Source organism: Antedon bifida, chromosome 1, assembly GCF_963402885.1.
Source record: "Antedon bifida chromosome 1, ecAntBifi1.1, whole genome shotgun sequence".
Taxonomy (NCBI): domain Eukaryota; kingdom Metazoa; phylum Echinodermata; class Crinoidea; order Comatulida; family Antedonidae; genus Antedon; species Antedon bifida.
Window position 1 is genome coordinate 1,691,628 of NC_136226.1, and position 21,835 is coordinate 1,713,462.

At 33.7% G+C, this 21,835-nt stretch overlaps 3 protein-coding genes across 3 annotated transcripts in view; 1 reads left to right on the plus strand and 2 right to left on the minus strand.

Annotated features, from left to right (window-relative positions):
- The window catches only part of LOC144837674 (3'-5' exoribonuclease HELZ2-like), a 107,430-nt gene that overhangs the window by 85,130 nt on the left and 465 nt on the right, over positions 1 to 21,835 (minus strand). The window lies entirely within an intron of this gene.
- The window catches only part of LOC144837003 (ubiquitin-like modifier-activating enzyme 5), a 100,735-nt gene that overhangs the window by 51,725 nt on the left and 27,175 nt on the right, over positions 1 to 21,835 (plus strand). The window contains exon 3 of the mRNA XM_078691980.1: positions 18,140 to 18,163. The gene's annotated coding sequence lies outside the window, so the exon portion shown is untranslated. The remainder of the gene's footprint in view (positions 1 to 18,139; positions 18,164 to 21,835) is intronic.
- LOC144851667 (3'-5' exoribonuclease HELZ2-like) lies at positions 1,974 to 17,572 on the minus strand. The gene is made up of 24 exons (XM_078709247.1): positions 17,530 to 17,572; positions 17,378 to 17,433; positions 17,222 to 17,288; positions 15,143 to 17,065; positions 14,793 to 15,054; positions 14,455 to 14,662; positions 14,101 to 14,235; positions 13,376 to 13,878; positions 12,349 to 12,999; positions 11,750 to 12,155; positions 11,160 to 11,540; positions 10,494 to 10,569; positions 6,556 to 10,342; positions 5,956 to 6,219; positions 5,573 to 5,667; positions 5,328 to 5,477; positions 5,076 to 5,213; positions 4,127 to 4,419; positions 3,814 to 4,010; positions 3,487 to 3,589; positions 3,115 to 3,345; positions 2,866 to 3,019; positions 2,408 to 2,575; positions 1,974 to 2,244 (listed from the first exon to the last, which is right to left on the minus strand). Exons 1-24 carry the CDS (start codon positions 17,570 to 17,572, stop codon positions 2,141 to 2,143), a joined length of 10,395 nt encoding a protein of 3,464 aa, XP_078565373.1. The 3' UTR covers positions 1,974 to 2,140.

A 21,835-nucleotide genomic window follows, 5' to 3' on the forward strand; every position in this document is an offset into this window, starting at 1 on the left:
CCACCTCCATTTTAACTTAAGGTCAAATAATAAAATAGGACCTTTACATTTATATTTTTTAATGGGTAGTTGCAGGTTTAAAATTTCTATTGTTTATTATTAAATAGGCCTATATATCTAATAATTAAGTTTATAGTTTAAGTTGTTTTAAAATTATGTTTAAATGTGTCGTAGGACTCCTCGGAAGAGCAGTAGCAGGGCTACCCTACTGAAAGAAAACGAAATAAAAGAAAACGAAATAAACTTTTTGCAACAACATTGATACAAATTGAACAGCATAGTGTTCCCTTTATTTTCAACCAAACAGTGCAATTTAATTCAGCCTTTTAACCCACCGTTATCACTAAATTTACTAATCCCTCATAAAATGAGTCATCACTGGGAATTGGGCCTTGAATCGTCCATTATAACATGGGTAGAATGTTGTCAACATGACATTTATCAAAGCAGTTGGTGTTCAAATAATTTGAAAAAATGGCCTCAGTAAATATTATTCCAAACAAAATATTTTTCATCTATATTATAAAAGTTATTGCGCAGTACAAAATAACAAATATCATTTCTGCGAACACATTCAGCCCTTCGATAATGGTGGATTCCAAATCATCTGAATGTTCGCGCTATGTTGAATTTTCAGTGTTATGCAAATCATAATTTTGACGGGGTTTTTTTTCAACCAATCAGAACAAAAATTACGTGACCAGAATCTATGAATATTCATCTTTAGTGTAGTTGGAGGCAATCTTTTGTATGTACCCTTTGAGTAACGATAATGATGAATTTAAAGCATGGCCTTACCAAAAATACGACCAAAATACGGCCTCTACGCTGTCAGCGGTTGACTAAGTAGATGTTTTAAAACATAATTTGACGGGGTTTTTTTTTTTCTCTGATTTAGTTAAAGTATAAATCATAATATCCACTATTATTTAAGCTTTAGTGTAGTGTGAGGCAATTTTTAATCGGAGTAGTAGTTATGGCGATGTAAAGACAAAAATGACCGTTTTTTTAACAAATGACGATGCGAAAGCAGCGTAAACCCCGCTGTGAATGAGCGTTAAGACCGGTTTGAAGCATTAGGGAGTTCAAGAGATCCATATGAGTTGACTTGGGGCCGAGTTGACTTTGGGCCGACTTGACGTGGGGCCGACTTGACGAGACGGTTTAGGGCCGAGTTGACCTGCACCCCACTTTACTGTACTTTGATCAATCACTTTTTAACAACTTTCCCAATTATTTTTTTCTTTAGTTTTTTTATTATGTGTGGATTATACAAACTTTAAAAATATCATAATTATCACCATTAATTAACCATTGTCATAATTACATATTAAAATACATTTTCAGCAAATTACAACTTTAAAAATGATGTGAAATTACTATTTCATAATTTTACATTAAAGCTACTGACAATAAAAATAAGAAAAATGTATAAAAATATACAAAATGTGTTTCATTAAGTATATTCAATAAAAAAAGTCTTAGTGGATGAAATGAAGAAATGCGTACATTCATGAATCAAATCACAAACAAAATAGTGGACCAATTGAAAAAAAAGAAAACATCTTTAAAATTTATATTAAAAATTGAATGTGCATCTGTATAATATATGTGTAATAATTAATGCATTGTAAAATCTTTGGATATTTTAGTTAAAATCTAAATGATAATAAAAAAATAAGTAATTTTTTATCTAAAGTAGTTTTAACCTGCCTGTTAGTGGCGATGATTTACTGTTGGTCTGGAATGAAATAAAATTTAAAATAAAAAAATAAAATTTAAATTAAAACAAAATAATTTTTTCACAAAAATGTAGTTTACATATCATTACGATTTACATTTAAGATCCAAAAGTTTTACAAAGCCAAAATTTACATTTAAGATTTTAAAATGATGACATTACTAACTACTAATATATATCTATATATAAAGTTTATCTTCGTTACTAAAAATACTTTTCTTTTTTTTTTAAAAAAGAAAATAGTCACTGCAGAATGATAATGTAATAGTTCTTTTTTGTCTTAGTAAAGTTTGATACACCATGTGTTTCCAAAAGCAACTAAAGTATGGTTGAGAATGGCTTGATGTTTCTTCTTTACTTATCAGATGTTCTTGGTTGATAGCCTTACTACATTCAAACTTATGGTTTGAAATCTGATGCGTGATCAACAAGGCATTTATTTTGCCTGTACATTTGTAGTAATTCCTTCCACTTGGGGTGAGTTTCCAGTAGGTACTGGTTACCTTTGGGGGGAAAAAGGTTATTAAACCATCAGTACACTTTTTTCTTAATCTTTATTGGCTTGGTTGTAGTCATGTCATGTGATAAAAGAATTACTTTTTTAAATGAAAATGGAGCCCAAACTTTGTCCTTGTCGCTATTTCTTTATTATCTCATAGTACTTACCTATAAGAATGAGTCCTTTCTTGGCTCTGGTCAGTGCCACATTCATTTGGTTTTCATCAGCTATAAAACCTAAATTCATCTTCATCCATCTAATACTTGGTCTCTTTTCAATCTCAACTCTTGGTAATGAACGTACAGTTGACATGATTACGTAATCACATTCACTTCCTAGTGGATGGAAAATAAATTTGTTTAATGCCAAAAAAAAAAATTCATAGTATCACTAATTGTGATTTGTAGTTTTGTTTTTCTATTTATGTTCATGAAGAGAAACTAATCACATTATGTGAACAAATATCAAACTATCTAAATAAATCTTTTTCGTAATTTGTTTCATCAGTGATTCCCATATTAGAAAAATGCAATGAAAGTAATTTGGCCACAGAAGTAAATATGTCTGTTACTTTTGTCTGTTCATGTCTAACAAGTTCATGTACATATATGAGAAATGAATTGACCTTGACTGAGTACCACAGTTGATACTTGAACCTCCTCTATTCCACGCACTTTCAGATCATCTCTGATTCGTTGACATTGCAAGCGATACTGCGATAGTATCAAAATATCCTTAGGTTGCACTCCCTTGTCCAACAGTTTACAAGCAATTCTCACCTACATCAAATAAAAATTGACAACATTTATATATTAAAAGTACACCTTGTATCATAACAGTAACATTTGTACAAAGATTTAGGCCTATAACTAACCACATGATACACCTCCTGTGGGTTGCTTTTACTTTGTTCACTTCCTTCTGAGCTGTTAACAGTCAGTGTCTCCTCTTTTCCATACACGTGACAGAATACGGTTGGACAACTGGAACCAGCTGGCCAAAAGTTCCTTTGCCAGTTTTCGGTTTTACGATTTTTAACAGAATCGTCTGTCACCAATTTTTTATCATAGAAAGCGCTTGATGGAAACTCACAGATTTTTTGGTGCTATAAGAAATGAAAAAATTAAATGTGAGCAAACACTATAAAAACAGCATGGTTGTACTAATGGCAGTTCTTGCAATATAGCAATATGTTGCATTTTTTATTGTATTCCTTTTGAAATAGAAATTAAAATAGTAGACTTACCATTCTGTACTGTATAGTTAACATCATTGTCCTTGCCTCGTAACGCTCTAGTAGAGATATACCCATACCTAAATCCTCTGCATGCTTCTCTTTAATGATTGGTCTGAAAATAAATGAACACAATTATATTATTAAATAAAATCCAATACTCACATGAGGACTGGGTGTGAAATCTGGTGAAAATGAGGATAATACTCGATTTACAACAAGGAATTTATCAATGTCTTGTGTTCGAATTTAGCCTTATTTAAAGAGAAGGTTGGGGCAGGTTTATACTCGGTCATAGACAAAGCGCTTCCCAGTTTCAGATTGACATTTCATTCTTACCTCAACTGTTTGTGATCTCCAATAAGTACAACTTGGTAAGGTGAACACATAACAAGAGGGATAAGAGACTCAGGTTCACTACACATCCCTGCTTCATCTATGATACACTGTATAATACTGCAGTATTCCTTGACACAATTAGAGCCTGCTGAATTGCAAGTTGCTAAGATGATTTTATATTTCTTAAGTTCTTCTTCCTGTAATTATTAGGAATAATATATACAGTAATATTTTCAACAATGCAATAACAACTGATTTTAAAATTGTCAATCATTTTATACGAAAGTCTCATTTGAGTAAAATTTGGGTTTACCTTTGCTGAATCTATCAGTTTTAAATATCTTGATCTTGTTTCCTTAGTAACGACTGTTTCTGGTCTCAGACGTCGAAATTCTCGATCGAGCTTGCATATTTCAGCACTCTTAGAATTGTCACCGGTCCTGATGAGATGGTGTAATGCAACATTGACATGATCAGGGTCAGTAGAGGACTGTATATCAGCTTTTTTCCCGATGTTTTTTTCCCATGGCAATGGAAAATCTTTCTTCTCAATAGTTTCACTGTAAACTCGAACAATAGGTAATCCTGGAAACTTTTTTAAATAACCTAATAATAACAAAAAGACAATTACTTGATGAATTGTTGAGCCTTTGACAAGTCATAGAATTAAGAATCTATTAGAAGCACTAATAGTAAACAATTCAATACTATTTTCTAATTAGTGTACAGCTAAATTGTTCCTGGTGTATTTATATAAACTCAACCAATATCCCATTCAAAAGACTAGAGAAACGCTGCTTAAGAATCAAAACTGCAGACATGTCTCAACTTTTTGTCATGTTACTAAAGCGATTTGTTCGATATGGTCGTTGTTTCATGTTCCGTGACTTGCTACATTTATTTCTTTTATTCTTTTATTCATTACTATGCCTTGCAGATGTACTTTTTTCTGCTTATCATTTTTACTTTATATTTTCAACTTTTATCTACTGGTATTATGTTTATTTTTATTTTATTTCATTATTTTTAATTAATTAATTTTTTATTTATTTTGCCTTCGTCCTTTTTCTAAATTATCTCTTGTCATTATTGTTTTGTTACTTTTATCTTTTGGATGTAAATAAATGTTTTTTGAATTGAATTCAATTTTCTCTAGCACTCGTCGGACTCCTACCTTAAGGCAATATCATTCACGCTACGCGCCACAGCAATATATTATCCAATTATGAGTTATTTTATCAAGTCAAATCAAAAGAAATTACCAGCCACAACGTCAACAGACTTATTAGATGGTCCGCAGTAGAGAACCTGTGGCCTGCCTTTACCAGTAGGTGGTATTTTTGTGTTCATCTCAGAAAAGTAATATGCTAGTTGTGCTCCTGTTACAGTTTTTCCAGTTCCTGAAATCATTATAATACAATGTTACAACACTTACACCTGGCATCTATAATGAAATTCAATAAGTAAACAATTGAATACATTATTTATATCTGTGCAATGACATCCTACTTTACCTGGAGGTCCTTGTATAACTGTAAATGGTTTTTCCAGAGCTGCCTCAATTGCTTGCTTTTGAACATTATTTGGTGGTGGCAAACCTACACCTTTTATTTTTCCAACTTTAATTGTTTTTGCAATTCCAGCAAGTATGTTTGCAGTAGAACCTTTAAAAAAATGTTCAAAGAGTTAAGAAGCAACCTGTCTTTTTTTTTAAGTGCACCAACATTTTTTTAAATAATAAGTTCAAAATAAATCTTACTATCTTCCTTTCCTCCCATCTTGTGCTTTTTAAGAAGAACAATATCTCGATTTAACTTGTTTTCACTAAGACCATTTACAGCCTTTTCAAGGCGCCTTTGGATAAAAAAATTCAAATAATTTAAAATATCAAAACTGCAAATTCACAAACTGTTTTTAATATTGTTAGACTCAATAACAAATTTGTTACATTAAGATGTTGTAGCAGCATCCAGACTAATGTTGTAGTAGGTTGTTCACATGTGATGCAAAATCATAACTTAGTAGACAATGAACATAATCTTTTTTCCGAGCAGGACTTTTTTAAACCCCCTATAGTATATACTATGGAATTTATTACAGTAGTACCAAAGATGTATGTGTTAAGTTAACGTTTAAACTCACCTATCTGATTTTCCTCTTGGAATGAGCTCAATAATACAAAGAGGTTTCTTTTTTGGCTTTGGATAGAGTACACTCTGTGGCAGGGACGAGACAGACTGGTTTAACCTAATGCAAATTTTTTTCTGCATTTTATCCAGGTCAACTTCTGTTGTGTAGCAATGGCCAACCCAAGTAGATTTAACTTCAGAGCGATTCTGACTTAGCTTTTTGTGTGGTACGTCGAGGCCAGAGTAGCGAACACATAAATAATCAGAGTGATAAAATCTGAAATTAAATTGTATAAAACTCCTATAATATGCTTATGTAAGTACTATACTAATTTCATCTCCTTGGCTTGTCTAAAAATTTGAGTAACCTTGGAGTGCTACATAAATGGTATAAATAATTATACTGTATGCATGAATTTCCAACCACAGTAGAAATGTTGAATTATGAAATAATATAATGGGATTGAAAGTTCTTGTTTATACAGGATGTTTACTGTATATACAGTATAAACTATGCCTACAGTGTTTTACAAAACCATAAATTCTACATTAGGTTTGTTAAATTTGGAACTTAATTTGGAACTTATTATAAAAGCTGAAAAGATATAACTACCTTATACTTCGATCGACACAGAAATCGGTTGGTAGCTGAAACACACCATTGTAACTCTGTTTATCTGAATCAAATGTCCAATCGATTGAGACATTTCTGATGATGAGACTGTCATCTTCAGACACAGCATTTGATGCAGATTCCATTGATAGCACTGCCAACCAACGTTTCTGATATGTGGGTATGTCATTCGCCCCTCTAGGTTTCTTATTTGCTAACTGAGAGAAACACGTAACAGGATCGGAACGATGTTCTAAACATATGTCCAGTTCAGGTGTCAAGTTGAAGAGTTGGATTTTAGGTTCAGGAATTCCTCGTTCAAGTCCTGCCATAAGCTTAACTTCAACCATGTGCCCTAGAGTGTATTCTCTTTCAAACTCCACAAAATGATATCTGTTTCCGTGCCGATCTAGTATTTCAGATGTGACTTCTTTCTTCAACAATTTTCCATTCTCACTTTTAACTATAGTTCTTTGATTTTTTTCTTTCTCGGTAGTTTCAATTTCTTGGGCAGCATAATGCATTGCAGCTCGAATTTGATGGATATCGTCATCTTCGATTCCAGAAAGAATTTCTTGCCAATGAGTACTGCTAAAAGTAACAACAAAACGGTTTGCATCTAGTTCTCCTGTAGAGCTGTCCATTTTTGGTAGAACCTCAGTAGGTTTTGCTTTTGCATCATATATTCTTTGCTTCCATGATAAATTAATAATAATATCAATATCAACCCCTGGTCTTTTTGATGGCTTTAACTTGTTTAAGCCCACAGCCTTACCAGTAATTTGCATAAATCTAGGGAAGACAAAGCTAATATTTTTATCAGATGCTTGTTCCACAGTAGATAAACATGAAATTGATACCTCTTTCAACTGTAAAGCCATCGTGAACAACTTTGTTCTTTTTTCAAAAGCCTTGGCATTTGACGATTTAATTGTTGAGTTATAGCAGATGGAACTGATTTCTTCTTCAGTGTAAGGTTTGTCTTGTTGGTTGATAGCTGCATCTATAAGGCGGTGCACAACTATGTCAATGTAACGTCTTATTGGAGATGTAAAGTGAATGTAGAAGTCAACTTCAAGAGAATGATGTGCCAGATCTCGACCATCGGAAATGCTTTGACCAGAACATTTGTAATCCGACTTCTCTTGTATCATGTAGTAGTGTGCCATCATCACAGAGAGCTTTGGGTGTTTATTATCAGTACAAACAATCTGGATAATCTTCATCATTTCAGCAAGACTGGCATCGGAACCTTGCTTGATATTATTTACAATTTCCACCAACTGGTTCCATTCCCGTGTCTGCATTGTAATTGTGTTACTTTGTTCACCACATTTACAGACATCATCACAATTGCACTGTGAAGAATCAGCATATTCTTTAAACTTCCCTAACATCTCTTTACTGTTTCTGATGTGAGGTAAGTGTTTGACTTGAAATTCCTGGAGAGTATCAGGATCTGGAGAGAGCTGCCTTCTGAGTGGCACACATTGAGGAAATATTTCCATCAAATACTCTGCGACAGCTTTGTTTGCAAGGATCATGAATTCTTCAATCAGTGAATGTGCAAGAGGACATGATGCCTCTTCTTCATTTTCATCCTCATTGTATGAAAATCTACCTTCCTTAAGGCGCGCTGCACGAGTCTTCTGAGCTAATTCATTCAGTACATGAATTGCAGTTACAATGGATGGTTTTACATCATTGTTTCCATTATGAATGATGTCTTCTACTTCTTTGTACATGAATTTTTGTCTGGATTGAATCACAGATTTCACTATTTTTGTGTTAGAATGTAGACCGTCATTTCTTATGTCCATAAACACAGACATTGCTAATCTATCTTTTCCTGGAATTAAACTGCAAAAGTTGGTACTAAGTCGTGATGGCAGCATGTTGATGGGAGCTGAAAGTGTTGGATAATATGTAGTGGCTCTTTTCTTTGCCTCTTCATCAAGCAATGTTTTGTTTCCTACAAAATAGCTGACATCAGCGATATGAACTCCAACTTCATAATGACTGTCAGAAAGTTTACGTATGCTAAGTGCATCATCAATATCTTGACAACCTTTTGGGTCGATAGTGAATGCTTCACTATTTCTGAAATCAGTTCTCTTTTTCATTTCATCTTCTGGAATTTTCCAGTTTTCTGAAAACGTCTTGTCAAGTTCTTCACGGACTTTCTTCTTCCAGGTATCTTCAACTCCATGTATAAGCTTTAGAATTCTAATCCCCTCTGCTTTGTTAGTGGCTGGAGGCAGCTCTTCTGTAACAAATCCCATTGGATACGTCATTTTATCGTGCCATTTCCAATAGCGTACCACAAACAGTTTATGAAGACGGTCCTTGTTGGTCACCACAACTTTCCTTTCTGAATAAAATGGCTTATCACTGTTGACCTGTTTACTTAAGGTGTATATGTCTACAGTAACATCCTCACTCGGTGATTTGTTTTTGTCCTTTGTCTGTATGCAAAGTTTTGGGAAGTCTTTGTTTACGGGTACCATAAGGCTGTTACTATGCTGATCTAGCATGCAAACTAGTTTACGCAAGTAGGGGTCAGATGCTCTCTTCAAGACCTGGACAACCTTACCATACATTTTTTTAGATTTTTCTTCATTTTCTGGATTATCCAATGCTTTGATGTCAACTTCTTCAAGAATTTCTTCATTTTCTTGCACTTCTATGATAACTTCATCATTGTTTAGAGCACGCCCTCTGTTATGCTTACTTATTATTGAAATATTCATTAGAATATCTTCCTCTAAAGTGGTAGCGTATGTCTTTCCTCGAACATCAAGATGAAATTTGCATTTCTTATATTTTTCTGGTTCTGATTCAAGCAGTGGTTCATACTTCTTGTCTTGATCTAATTCTTCGCTACTTATGTTGGTGTCTTCTGGATCGTACTCTTCAAAGAATTCAGAACCTTGAAGATTTGAATGGTCTTTTTCTGGAACAAATAACTTTATTGCAATTTGTTCTAACTCTTGTTTTTCTTGAAAATTGGTTCTTTGTTTTGTTACTGGAATAGAATCCTCATTGCTTCCTTTGTCCAATTTCTGAATTGATGGTTTCTCATTTCTTTTAGATTCTATCAAATTTGAAGATGATCCATTTTCATTTGCAGCTGATACATTGTCGGTTTTCATTTCTTGGTTAACTTGTCTTCTAAGTTCTTTCAGAATTGAATCATTGATTTTTTTCTCATCAATTTCTTCTTCATCTTCCGACTGCCATTGTTCAGATTCACAGAAATCCGCTGGTATTTCTGTGAAAAAAGAAAAATCACCACTGACAAAGTTTTCTGAGTCATCTCTACTTATTGTGGATAAACGTGGAAAATCCTCGCTAATCTGTCTTGTTATTTTATCTTCTGCTGGCTTCTTTCTCTTTGGGACATCCACAGATTTTTCTTTGATGACAGATGGTTTGAAAGGAGCAGCAAATGGATTGAGTCCAATGTTCGTAGCGTCAATGTCTCCACGTATTTGTTGCAGAGTTAAATTAGTTGGATATAAACTTCCGTGATTCTCACATTTCTGGAGAAACTTCTCCCAAACCTTTGAACAAAGACCAATAGAACACATCGCTATAGGATCTCCAACAACCATCAGAAGAGATTTGGCTCGTGTAAATGCAGTGTTTAACAGCTTTTCATCAGAAAGGAATCCATAGTAAAATTCTGCACTTTCGTCCGGGCTGTTGTATTTAGCAGCAACATGTGTCTTCACTAAGGTTGCTCTTGTTCGTACAACACTGATGAATAATGCTCGGAATTCTTTACCTTTAAGAAATAATATATGCAAGTTGTAATAATGAATTGCAGTTTACTCTTGAATTTACGTTCTTCAATATTGTAACAATATAGATTGAGTGAAAACTTGAATAACCTGTGCAGAATTGCTGTATATAATGTTGTCTACAAAATAAATTACCTTGTACATTTCTTACACCCTCAACTGTTACATCGTTCAACTTGCGTCTTCGAAGTTCTTTACGGATTTCACGCACCTGAAATTAATAAATGTTAAAGGCCTATCAATGCTGTATACTGTAAATCTTCTAATAGTAACCCACACTCTAATAGTAACACCCCTTCTAATAGTAACCCACCTTATAAATCAATCTATAATAATAACACACTACGCTAATAGTAACCCATGGGGGTTATTATTGGAGTCACAAAAACTATTGACAAAATGACACTAAAATCAACATTTGTTTATTTTGTATTTTTCTTTTCATTATGAAGACTGGTCGTATTTTGAAAATAAGGAGATATGCATGTTGATCTCGGGAGTGGGGAAGGATTGAGTGTTTTTGAGTTTATAAAATAAAGTTAGAGTTCAACCAAATTTGTTTATTCGTACTGTTATATTATGCTATGAGTTGCTGACTGGAAAAGTTGGGGGTGGATTACTATTTACAGGTGCGTAATTTAAGATTAGTAATATTAACCCACTACTCTCATAGTAACCCCCCTTCTAATAGTAACCCACCCTAAAAAACAATCAAAGAATAATAACCAAATGTTACAATTCAAAGATTGACGGTATCTGTGGTGAATGTACCATATTTATGCAAAACAGCGATTTACGTACCTGAGAATTATATGGTGTAACAACACCAATACTTTTTTTCTCTCCCCATTCTGTTGGCCAGTTGCGATAAAGACCCTCAACTCTGAATCCAAGTTCTACTACTTCATCTCTATTACAATATGATGTTCCTACAAGGTGATCTTGGCCCCTGACAGCATAAAACGATAACGGGTACAGAGTTGGGTGTGGTGGGTGCAACTTCTTGGAACTTAGTTTGGTTTTGTAAAATATGTCGGACACAAATGTTAGAATTTCTTTACATGTTCGGTAGTTGTGATGCAGAAATATAGTATTTTGGTCGCCTGTTTTTTCGTAATGATCATGTAGGCGCTTAAGAATAGATCGATCAAATCCACCAATGCGTGCCTCCTCAGAATAGACCTATTAGAAATACATTTCATTGAAAGAAATTGTCAGTCTTTATAATTCGGTTGAATTTAAGGGCTAGTTCAGGCTTAATTATTTAGTTCAGACTTGATCATTTAGTTCAGGCTTGATTGATTTAGTGGGTAAGTCATTAACTTACCCAGGTAATTAAGTCCTTTGGTTCTCCAAGTCTAAGTAAAATGTTTTTTTAAGGATCTATTTACCTTTGGACTCATTTGAATATGATCTCCAGCAATTGCTACACATGTGTTCCACTCTGCCATTGCTAACGGCATAATAGCTTGAGTCTCTAATGCCTGACCTGCCTCATCAATTAGTATGTGTGTGAAATGACCTTTCAAGTTCAGAGATACTAATCTTAATGCCATATTAAGGGTACAGATGACAACTCTAGATCTCTTCACATCATCTCTGGTTGGTAGATTGATTGTGTTTGTGGTTTTGTCAATCAGACAATACTTCCTAACAACTGAAGGTATGGTCCCAATACGTCGTTCAGATTGGTACACTCGAAGCAGCGTTGGTTTAAGCCCTGTACGTTTTGGGTAAGTTGTTAAATATTCATCTAAATATTCATCTAAATGTTCAGTAATGTACAAATCTGCCCCACTAAATAAGATAATAAAAAAATTAAGAACACTAAATAAAATGTCATATTCATCTGTAGATTTATTTCTTATTTAATTCTTATTTTGAGCAATGAAGTTATACTTACCTACCTTATGGACAATTAAAAATTAAAGTACCATAAATAAAATTATGCGATTATCTGTACTTATCATAAGCAAATTAATTTACAAACCTATTGGACATGGTGCAAATCAAAACCTTGGTACCGTGTCTCAGAAGGATCTTCGTTACAGACTCTGCCATGGTTCGTGTTTTTCCTGTACCAAATGGCCCATATATCACCAATGGTGGCCCACAGACTGTCGTAGTTCCTGCCATACGCATATACTCTACTGCTTGTTCTTGTTTTTCATTGAGAACATCAGTAGCCAAACCAGCTGGAATGGCTAGTTTTTCTCCAGCTATTGGAAACACAAAATCCATGTTTTCCAAGCTATCAATAGCGTAGTGCATTTCACAGAAAAATAAGCGCTCAACCTGGAACTGAACTTCAATACTTATTTTAGTTTTTGCTTTCAGTTTTAGTTTTTCTACAAACTTCGCATTCAGAGTTACATAGATGTAGTCTTTTGTGCGACCATTGATGCTTTCATTGGATACAATTTTAAGTTCATAAGCTTTATTTGATTCTGAATTAAATTTGCACAATACACTTTGTACAGACTCCATGATAATCTGGCTGGATTCTGTGTCACAGTTTAGAGTTTCAGTTAGTTCTATTTTACCAAAGAGTTCACCATTTTGAGCAATGAACATTTCGGTACCAGCATAGGATTCAACTGTGATAGTACTTTCAATTTCTATTTCTGTCATTGTGTTGAACCTAAAATTATGAAAAACATGTTATTATTCTTCATTATATATATATATATATATATAAACAAATCAGGCAAAGAACATTAATTCTAAACCGCCCGGTGATATACTGAAATTTAATTAATTAATTTGAAACGATAAAGATATATTGATCAAACAAGCAAGTTTGACCAATCGCTTTATTCACATACATCAAATAATGATTTGAAAATTGTTCAAAAAAGTAAAACTTCTAATTGAAAATAAAATATAAAAAGTATGAAATGAAATGTAAAGGGGCAGTATTGTAAGCGCAGTATATCCAAACATGTCAAAACATACAAAAATTGTTATAAATGTAGTAGTATAAGGCCTACAGTATCTACTAAAATAATAAATAATACCTGTTGATCTTTTTCATTCTGTCCCTTTCCTCCAAATGCACCATTTTGTGCATCCTATGTTTGTAATTCTCCTGAGTTAGCTCGCCTACATTTAAATCATCAATATTTAGATTTGCACTTGGTGGCTTGTATTTCCTGATGAGGTCTTCTTCAATAGGGCTTGGTTCAGGTGGTCGGATTATCTCTGTATTACTTGTGTCCCAAACAATGGTGGACTGACGTTCACTCAACTGCTTCATGTATTTAGGACGGTCTTCTTTTGCACCAACATGAACATTAAGTTTTCGAACCATAACTGGCTTCTTCCCAAAATCAAAGACAACCCACTGATGGAAACTTCCAAGCATGTTGCTGGTGAAATGTACATCTACGGTATATGTATATCCATCCATGATTAAATTTCCAGGACAGACTTGAGGTTTATTTTCTTCTTTTGGATGTGACAAAAAAAAGTGCAAGCGATGTTCATCGTAAAGTAGGCCAACACGTTTTAACCTTTCTACCTAAATATGGATATTAAAAATATTGTTAAAAAGTTGACACTTAAAAAAAGCATACAATTTTAAATGTTAAATAAATGGAATTTTATCAATCTCCAGAAGCTTTCTATTTAAAAAAAAAAACATTATTTAATGTATATTTATAAACATGTTAATGGTGTAGGATAATTGAATGAAAGTTAGTTTGCTACAAAAGAGAAAGACAAAATTTAAACCTTCACTTACTCCATCAATGCATTCCACTTGGAATGTCCAACAATCTTTGAATACTTTGTCACGTTCTCTGTCAATGGCATCGATAAAACAGTTTAGTTTCTTCTCACAACTAATCTGAATTTCAGGTGGTTCTTTCTCAGTGATCTATAAATATAAATGATATATACTTTAATGATTATGAATTTTAATGTTGCAGTGAAATGAATAGTTTTGTTTTATGATTATTACATAATTTTGCATGTTATATAGTGAGTCACACATGCAACATGAAAAAGGAAAAAATCATTTAAAAATTGAAAGATCTAAAAATAAAACAAAAATCTACAAATAATGTTAACATATTTAGTTGTCTACTTTTCATACCAATTTAACCTCAGATGTTGATGAGTTGTATTCAATCAAAAGTTGATCCATGAATGAGAAGAGTTTGCTCTCGTTAGCTTTTCGTCTTTTCATCATTCGATATTCATGTCTTTCTTTCCATTCTTCCAATTCTTCCTGGCTGTGTGCCAGTGTGCACTGGTTGTTAGCTGGGTCCACATTCGAGTAGGGGCAACTATTTTCTTTGTGTCTAACCATGAAAATAACAATATATTATATTATTTTTTAAATACATCCGATGAATGTCTTTCAATATATCTGAGATGTCCATCTTATGTGCTGTATATAAAATAGTAGTTAGAATAATATAGGTTTCTTACCGGTTACAAATAACATACTGTCCGTTGACAACACCAAGTGGTGGACTTCGGTGTTTCCAGCTTCTTTCAGTGTCAGAGTTAACACAACGTTTGTGTTTCAAAGTGCTGATATGGAATTCAAGCGTCGGTGTAGAATTAAAATCCATCTTACAGTAAGTACAATGGTAATTGACACGTTGTGGGATACTTTTTTGGACTTCTTTTTGTTTTTCTTTATTAGCTGACAAATTCTGGCTTTCAACAATCTCATCCAAGCTTTTCACTAAAACATAAATATGCAATATGTTACATTAATATTTTTAACATGGTGAGTAAGATTAACCACAAAATTAACAATGCTTTTTACTTACATTTGTGTTTTGCCATAAATATCCAAATTTGCTTTTCCTCCTCTGAATGACAATGCATGCATTGCTGTCCATGTCTATCTGCATAGTCACATTTGGATTTGTTCTTACACATCACAGGTTTAGTATTGGGTCTAAGATTTGGATGTCTGCCATTGACTTTAATCCACTTTTGTTGACCAGAAAACACAAGACAAATCTTTTCTTTCCATGAATGTCCAGCTTCACACTTTGTTGTGTCTTTGCAATGTTGTCCTCGTTGCTGTCCTCCACGGCTCCAGCATGTTCCACATACAAATTTTAAGTGGAATGGACATTTTGCTTGTTCCTTAGCTGCCAGGGTGTCGAGGAAAGCTGAACTGACTGGTTTGTCAAATCGAGTGGGTGCCGCCATGGATCCACAAAACTCCACAAGAGAGTCTCTATCAATTGCGTACCTTTGTTCTAACTTCCAGATTTCCAGTTCTATGGAATCGTGGGCAAAATTACAGCTGTCACCCCTCTTACAGTATGATCTGACATAGTATCTGCAATGATCTGCTATGTTGTTAGGAAGCTTAGGTCTTATTATAAATCGTATTATTTTTCCATTTTCATGTATTTCGTGTGCGAGTATTTTACAGGTCGACCATGGATGCTGCCTCCAAGGGTGTCCACAAAATCTTGAATCACTTCTGTTTTGAAAAGTTATACAAGGAGGCTTCAAATAGCAGCATTGCTGACATATGTAAGTGAAACGACCTTTAACCTTTTCAAGAAGAGAACTGAACAATGCTGACTGTTGCTTTGCTGCTTTCAGCTGTTGATTTTCAGATTGATGAAATTTATGTTGAACTGGAAAGGAAGGTCTATCCATTGGAAGTGAACTTAAAGGACTTACAGGTTCTGTATTAGGCCACTGGTTTTGGTTTGATTTGATAACATTTGAAAAATTACCAAATGACATGCCAACAGGTCTTTGATGTTGTTGCCAAGATGCAGGGACCGCAACAGGCTGCTGATTTATCAATGCTGGCAAGTTATTTTTAAAAAGCAGATTTGCTGAATTACTAAGTGGCATGCTAACAGGTTGCAGAAGTCCAGGAACTGATGCAGAAATTTTAATTGGCTGCGGTTGCATGGCAACAGGTCTTGGAGATTGTTGCAGAGGTCTAGGAACTGGTGCAGAAATTATAGTTGGCTGCGGTTGCATGGCAACAGGTCTTTGAGATTGTTGCAGAGGTCTAGGAACTGGTGCAGAAAGTGTAGTTGGCTGCAGTTGCATGGCAACAGGTCTTGGAGATTGTTGCAAAGTTGCGGGAACTGGTGCTAAAATTGTAGTTGGCTGCGGTTGCATGCCAACAGGGGTTTGATGCTGTGGATTTATAAATGTTGGTGCTGGCTGTAGTGGTTGGATACGTTGTGGAACAGCAGGTAGTGATTGTTGTTGTATCATAACAACACCACGTTGGGGTGTCTTCTTTATGTTTCTAGGCACATTAGATCCATGGAAACTGGTTTTCAATCTATGAGTATTTGATTTCAGGTGGAGCATAACTTCTTTTCGATTGAAGTTTCCTTTCCTTTCTGCATTCCAAACCTGTTTTTCTTCGTCTGTATGTGGGAATTGACAATCTGGAACCTTACATGGCTTATCTGCTTGATAGCAGTAACAAAGCTTGTGTTCACCTTTAAAATCTTTATGTACACGTTCACGAATTTGACACCAGACACTGCGTTTGAACGCTTTGGTTGCTTTAGTGTCTGGACAAATTAAAACATCCTTAAAACAGCTGTGGTTTCTCAAATTGCCGTGATAATAATAGCCACTTCGTCCATAATAAGCAGTCCTTGTAAAGCAGTTTCGGCAGGCTAATCTAAGAGTTAAAGCTTCTATCCATTCTGTTGCATGTCCAGTTACAATCTTGTTGGATTCATTTTTTGATCCTAAGGAAAGAAAGAAAATATATCAGCTTAAATAAATTTGTTTTTGCCAAAAGTGGTTACATTTTGCTTGCAGTTGTATGAATAATTTTATTGTATTTTGTAATTGTAAGTTTTTAAAATGTTTTTTATATAAACAAAATTAACCTCTATCCTCACCTCCATTTTGTGGAGTTGCATGGTTTTGCGGTGTACTAACATGGCTACGCAACACAGCATTTCCAGACTAAAGTAAAAATATATATTTAGAATAAAATATTTATTTTGGAAATTGTATTACCCCAGTTAATATAAAGCCAAAACACCAATGTTTACCTTATGTCTTCGCTTTTTGGATTTTTTTGAAGAACCAGAAACATTTTGTTTGTTTGCTATAAATAAAAACAGTTGGTGTATGTTAAATAAAAGGCTTGATTTATGTTGAACATGCACCCAATCAAAACTCTATCCAAAATTGTTTATTATACAAGTATCTCTAAATTGGTGCCGTACACAGTGCAGAACGGCCATATACTAAATGGTCACAATTTCCTCAAATATTGTAATATTTTTATTTTGGTATTTTTTTTTTACCCAAGTCAAAGGTAAATTCAGTGACCAAAAAGTCAACCCATACATATACGGGCCTCGCATCCTGGGACAGTAAATTACCCCGTACGGGATACGGGCCACGTTTTCAAAGGGTTAAGATTAAAATGTAAACTTTACTTACTTGATTTTGTTTTGTCCAAATTTGTAAACATTTTTTGCTTCTTTGTCTTTTTGAGAAATGGTGCATTAGCATGCACTGTCCTTTGTTGAGTGTTCTATTAGAGAATAACGACAACAATATCATACCAAAACAACCAACTCAAAATCTATCTGTTTTATCTTTAAAAAATTCTGTTTTGTGATTACTTTTTTCATTTTATATTTGTTTGTACTGATTCGTATATAAATTTGCTTCTAAAAAAAACAGTACACCTGTGCTGAAAAAAGAAAGAATAAATAAAGACATATTTTGTGTCTTTTTTGGGTTTTACTGACATATGCATTTGTTATTTAAATTGACATTTCTTTATTCATTGTTTTTTTCAGAGGCACACTACAATGACAAGTTTTGTAAGTATTTTCACTTGTTGGTTTGTACCTTATTATATTTTGGTTTAGCTCCTTGATGGTCCAATGTTCCAGGAAGATCAGCAGTAAACATAAAACCATGATTCTTCAGCTTTTCCACAAGGTCTGCAATACGTGGATTGTTTTCCCGTTGCTATAAAAATAAATAAAATTAAATCAAGTAGTAAGATCTCTCACATGATTTTTAAATAACGTTTAGAGAGTAAAAGCTGGAACGACTAATTTGTTTAATGAAAGGCACGATGGTACAGCAGTTGCTGTACCATCTTTAACCAGCAATACACATTCAGATCTTGCAATAGAGAGAGGGGCACATAGAGCACCTGAAATTGCAAAACAAAGTGATCATGAGCATCTTTCAAAGGGTGGCACTTGCAGCCCATCACAGGAAATCAAACTTGTAGTTAATACAACCATTTTTGTTTCATAATCAATGACAGAAGAACCAGTTGGCTAAAAACTGTTAGATTGGGCAAATTCCAGATATATGAAGAAAGATACCATACCTGCGGTTTAAAGTAACTCAATGTTTTCAGGCATTCTTGATATTGCTGTGTCTCATACAATGCTACTGCCTTGTCTACTCTCACATGGTTGTATGTTGGTTCATGATACAGAACTAAAGTTAATCAAACAACATAATTAAAAAGACATTTTAGTAGTATTCAAGATGATTTTTGCAATTTGTAATGGGAAAAATGTGAATTTAGTCAAGAATGTAATTAAAGATTAGATATTGAAAACAAATTATAGATTTACCTTCTTCACACTCTTCAAGTACATCAAAGTAACATCCCTAAAATAAATACAAAAACTTCATTAAATATTTCTATACCATAATTACTCTTATTATGCATAGTCTGATTTAAATGTATAAATGTTAAAAAATATGTTAGTAAACAATGAAACCCATAAAATTAAGTCTTTTGCAACCTACTTATGTAAAGCTTGTGAAAAAAGAAAAACCGAAAATAATATGGATTTTATTATGTGAAATGGGCCGAAATAAAAGAAAGAAAGAAGAAAACAAATATAAATACATTAATTAATACAATAAATAGTAAAAAAATCCATGATTATTACCATTTGTAAAAGTATTTGTATTCGTTGAAATAACAGTGGTTTGTCATCCTTAAACACCAGTTCATCACCCAAGTTGAGTAGTAGTCTGCTGAGATCAAGTGCTTGACTAAATAGAGTGTATGAGTTCATATACTGGCCATCTTTATATTCATTCTCCGCCTCCTCTATGATGTCACTTCTGAGCTTCCGTACAAACTTCAAACGCTGTAAACAAGACAATCATACTGTAAACTAATCTATAACAAACTGATCTTGAGGAGTCAACTGCACGTACCCATGATATGATAATTTTAATTTATTTGTTATGACTCACCTCTTTGATACTTACTGGTAGATCTTGGATTCTAAAAAAATATAATAAAGTTTCAGTACTGTGATTAAGGCAAGCATGTTAAGCAATAAGCTACAGAGACAATGAGGTGGTGGTTCTTCATGGTAAAATGGAAAACTGAAAATTGGATATAATATAGTATAGATCATTTCATTTCACATGTTTAGGCTTCCTAGCCTAGCACAGTGCACAAGTACAGGACTTTAGTAAGATAATGTGATTTTAGATTAAATTCTATAGAATTTAACGGCCCATTGTAAATGAATATATATAGGCCTAATTCTGAAAATAAGTTTAAAAGTATTCCTTTAAAATCTTTCTATAACTGTATTAAAATGTGGTGTTCCACAGCAGATGGTTGTTGCTTGTATAAAACAAACAATACAAGAATGTTATTTCTCAATACCCTTTTCTCTAGTACTGTTTATGTTTCAAAGTAGGTATGTAATTTACTAAATAAAAGGCAATGATTAAACGTGATATATGTTATATTAAATCCAAAGGCAAATTACTGAAAAAATGACAATGCTGTGGGTATCAGTGGCTGGATCTCAATGGAGATACAAAAAAAAAGCGAAAAGCTAAATCAAAACGATAAAGTAAAACAGCCAGAAAAGTTAGCAGAGCTTTCGGGCAACACTAGCCCTTCATCAGTGCAAGTGAAGGAATTTAGATAACGTCATTATATTAAATAAACAAACTAACCTTATGTAATATTTAAATAGTCGAAATAAATGTTGATTGATTATAAACAAATATTTAGCTATCATATGAACTTTGGTAAGCTAATTAAACACCAATAAAATCGAAACGTTAAAATAAACATCACGTGATCGATACAGTCTGCTGTCAATCGCTTGTTAGAATTTCGTAATATGGGAATTTCCCAATTCATGCAATCTGTCAGATAATATTGTATTGTAATGACGTGTTAGATTCGTAAGAACTAATTATTATAATTTCCTGATTCATGGTGTCATCTGTCGTGTGACAGATGACACAGTAGTATTTTATTGTATTTGTTTTGATTTGTAAGAACTCCGTATTATGGGGATTTCCAAATTCATAGTATCGACTAATCTCCGCTGATATTTATTGTTTTGATTTTGTTTACTACAATATCAAAGAAGTAGGAAAAGAAGCTATACAAATCTGGACGGTCAGATCGATCGCATTACTTTTATAGAATAGGCTTATAATAATAATTAAAAAAATGATTCGTGTTTATTTGTTAGAAATGTCCAAATTCATCAATAAAGTGTCCAATGTATCACATAGAAAAAAATATTTCAATTAAATCCATTTTTAATGAATTTGCCAAATTTAGGTGTGGGTTAGACATTTGCATTGGACAGTGAATGCTATACGAGAGGCATAAGCTCATTTTAAGAGTGTCCCGGCCGCAAAATTTATCTTTTAATTTTGTCTTCAACATAGACAATAATTCATCTCATGCATTATTCATGATCTCTGCTGTGACGTCGAGTAATACAAATTTCGCTACCCGGCCCCATACCCTGGATCCGCCCAGGGATCCTCCCTGTTAATTAGTTAAATTCCACAAGAGAGTGCTCTGCGAAAACAACCTTTTTGACGGACTGTACTATATACATTGTAAAGTCATCGTGAAATCACTGCTAATGAAGAAAGGAGTGCCCACCCCCTTCCCAATCAATAAATCTATAGGTCCGACACGCAAGAATAGGCCTCTAATTTGAACGCAACGCACGCAAATATTGATCCCGTATGGCCTCGTTAGAGGCTATCCAGAAAGCATACTTAGTAGATAGCCTGGTCCTACCTAAACACGGAAACATGAATAATAACTAATACTAGACCTAGATAATTTTTTTTAAAAAAGCTATCTATATGATATAAGGACATTTCACATTCAGAATTTAATTAACAATAATAAGGGATATGTGTGAAGTTGATCGAAATTCAACTATATGAATAGGATTTTAAAGAAAATGTTATTTATGTGGGTGACAGAATTTTGAAATAGAATAGAAAAATAGGAGTCGAGGGCCTATAAAATTGTATTTGGGTTGTCAAAACTGTTTATTTTGTGGTGCCGAACAATGGACGTAAAGCGACCCGTGTGTTGACATATTATTGTTAATGTTATGTTTATGATATTACAGGTTGGATATAGCGAGGCCTACTAAACAACATGATCAACATGACGGAAATGGAGGCTTAATAAATAATAGAATAGAAAAATAGAGGGAGTCGAGGGC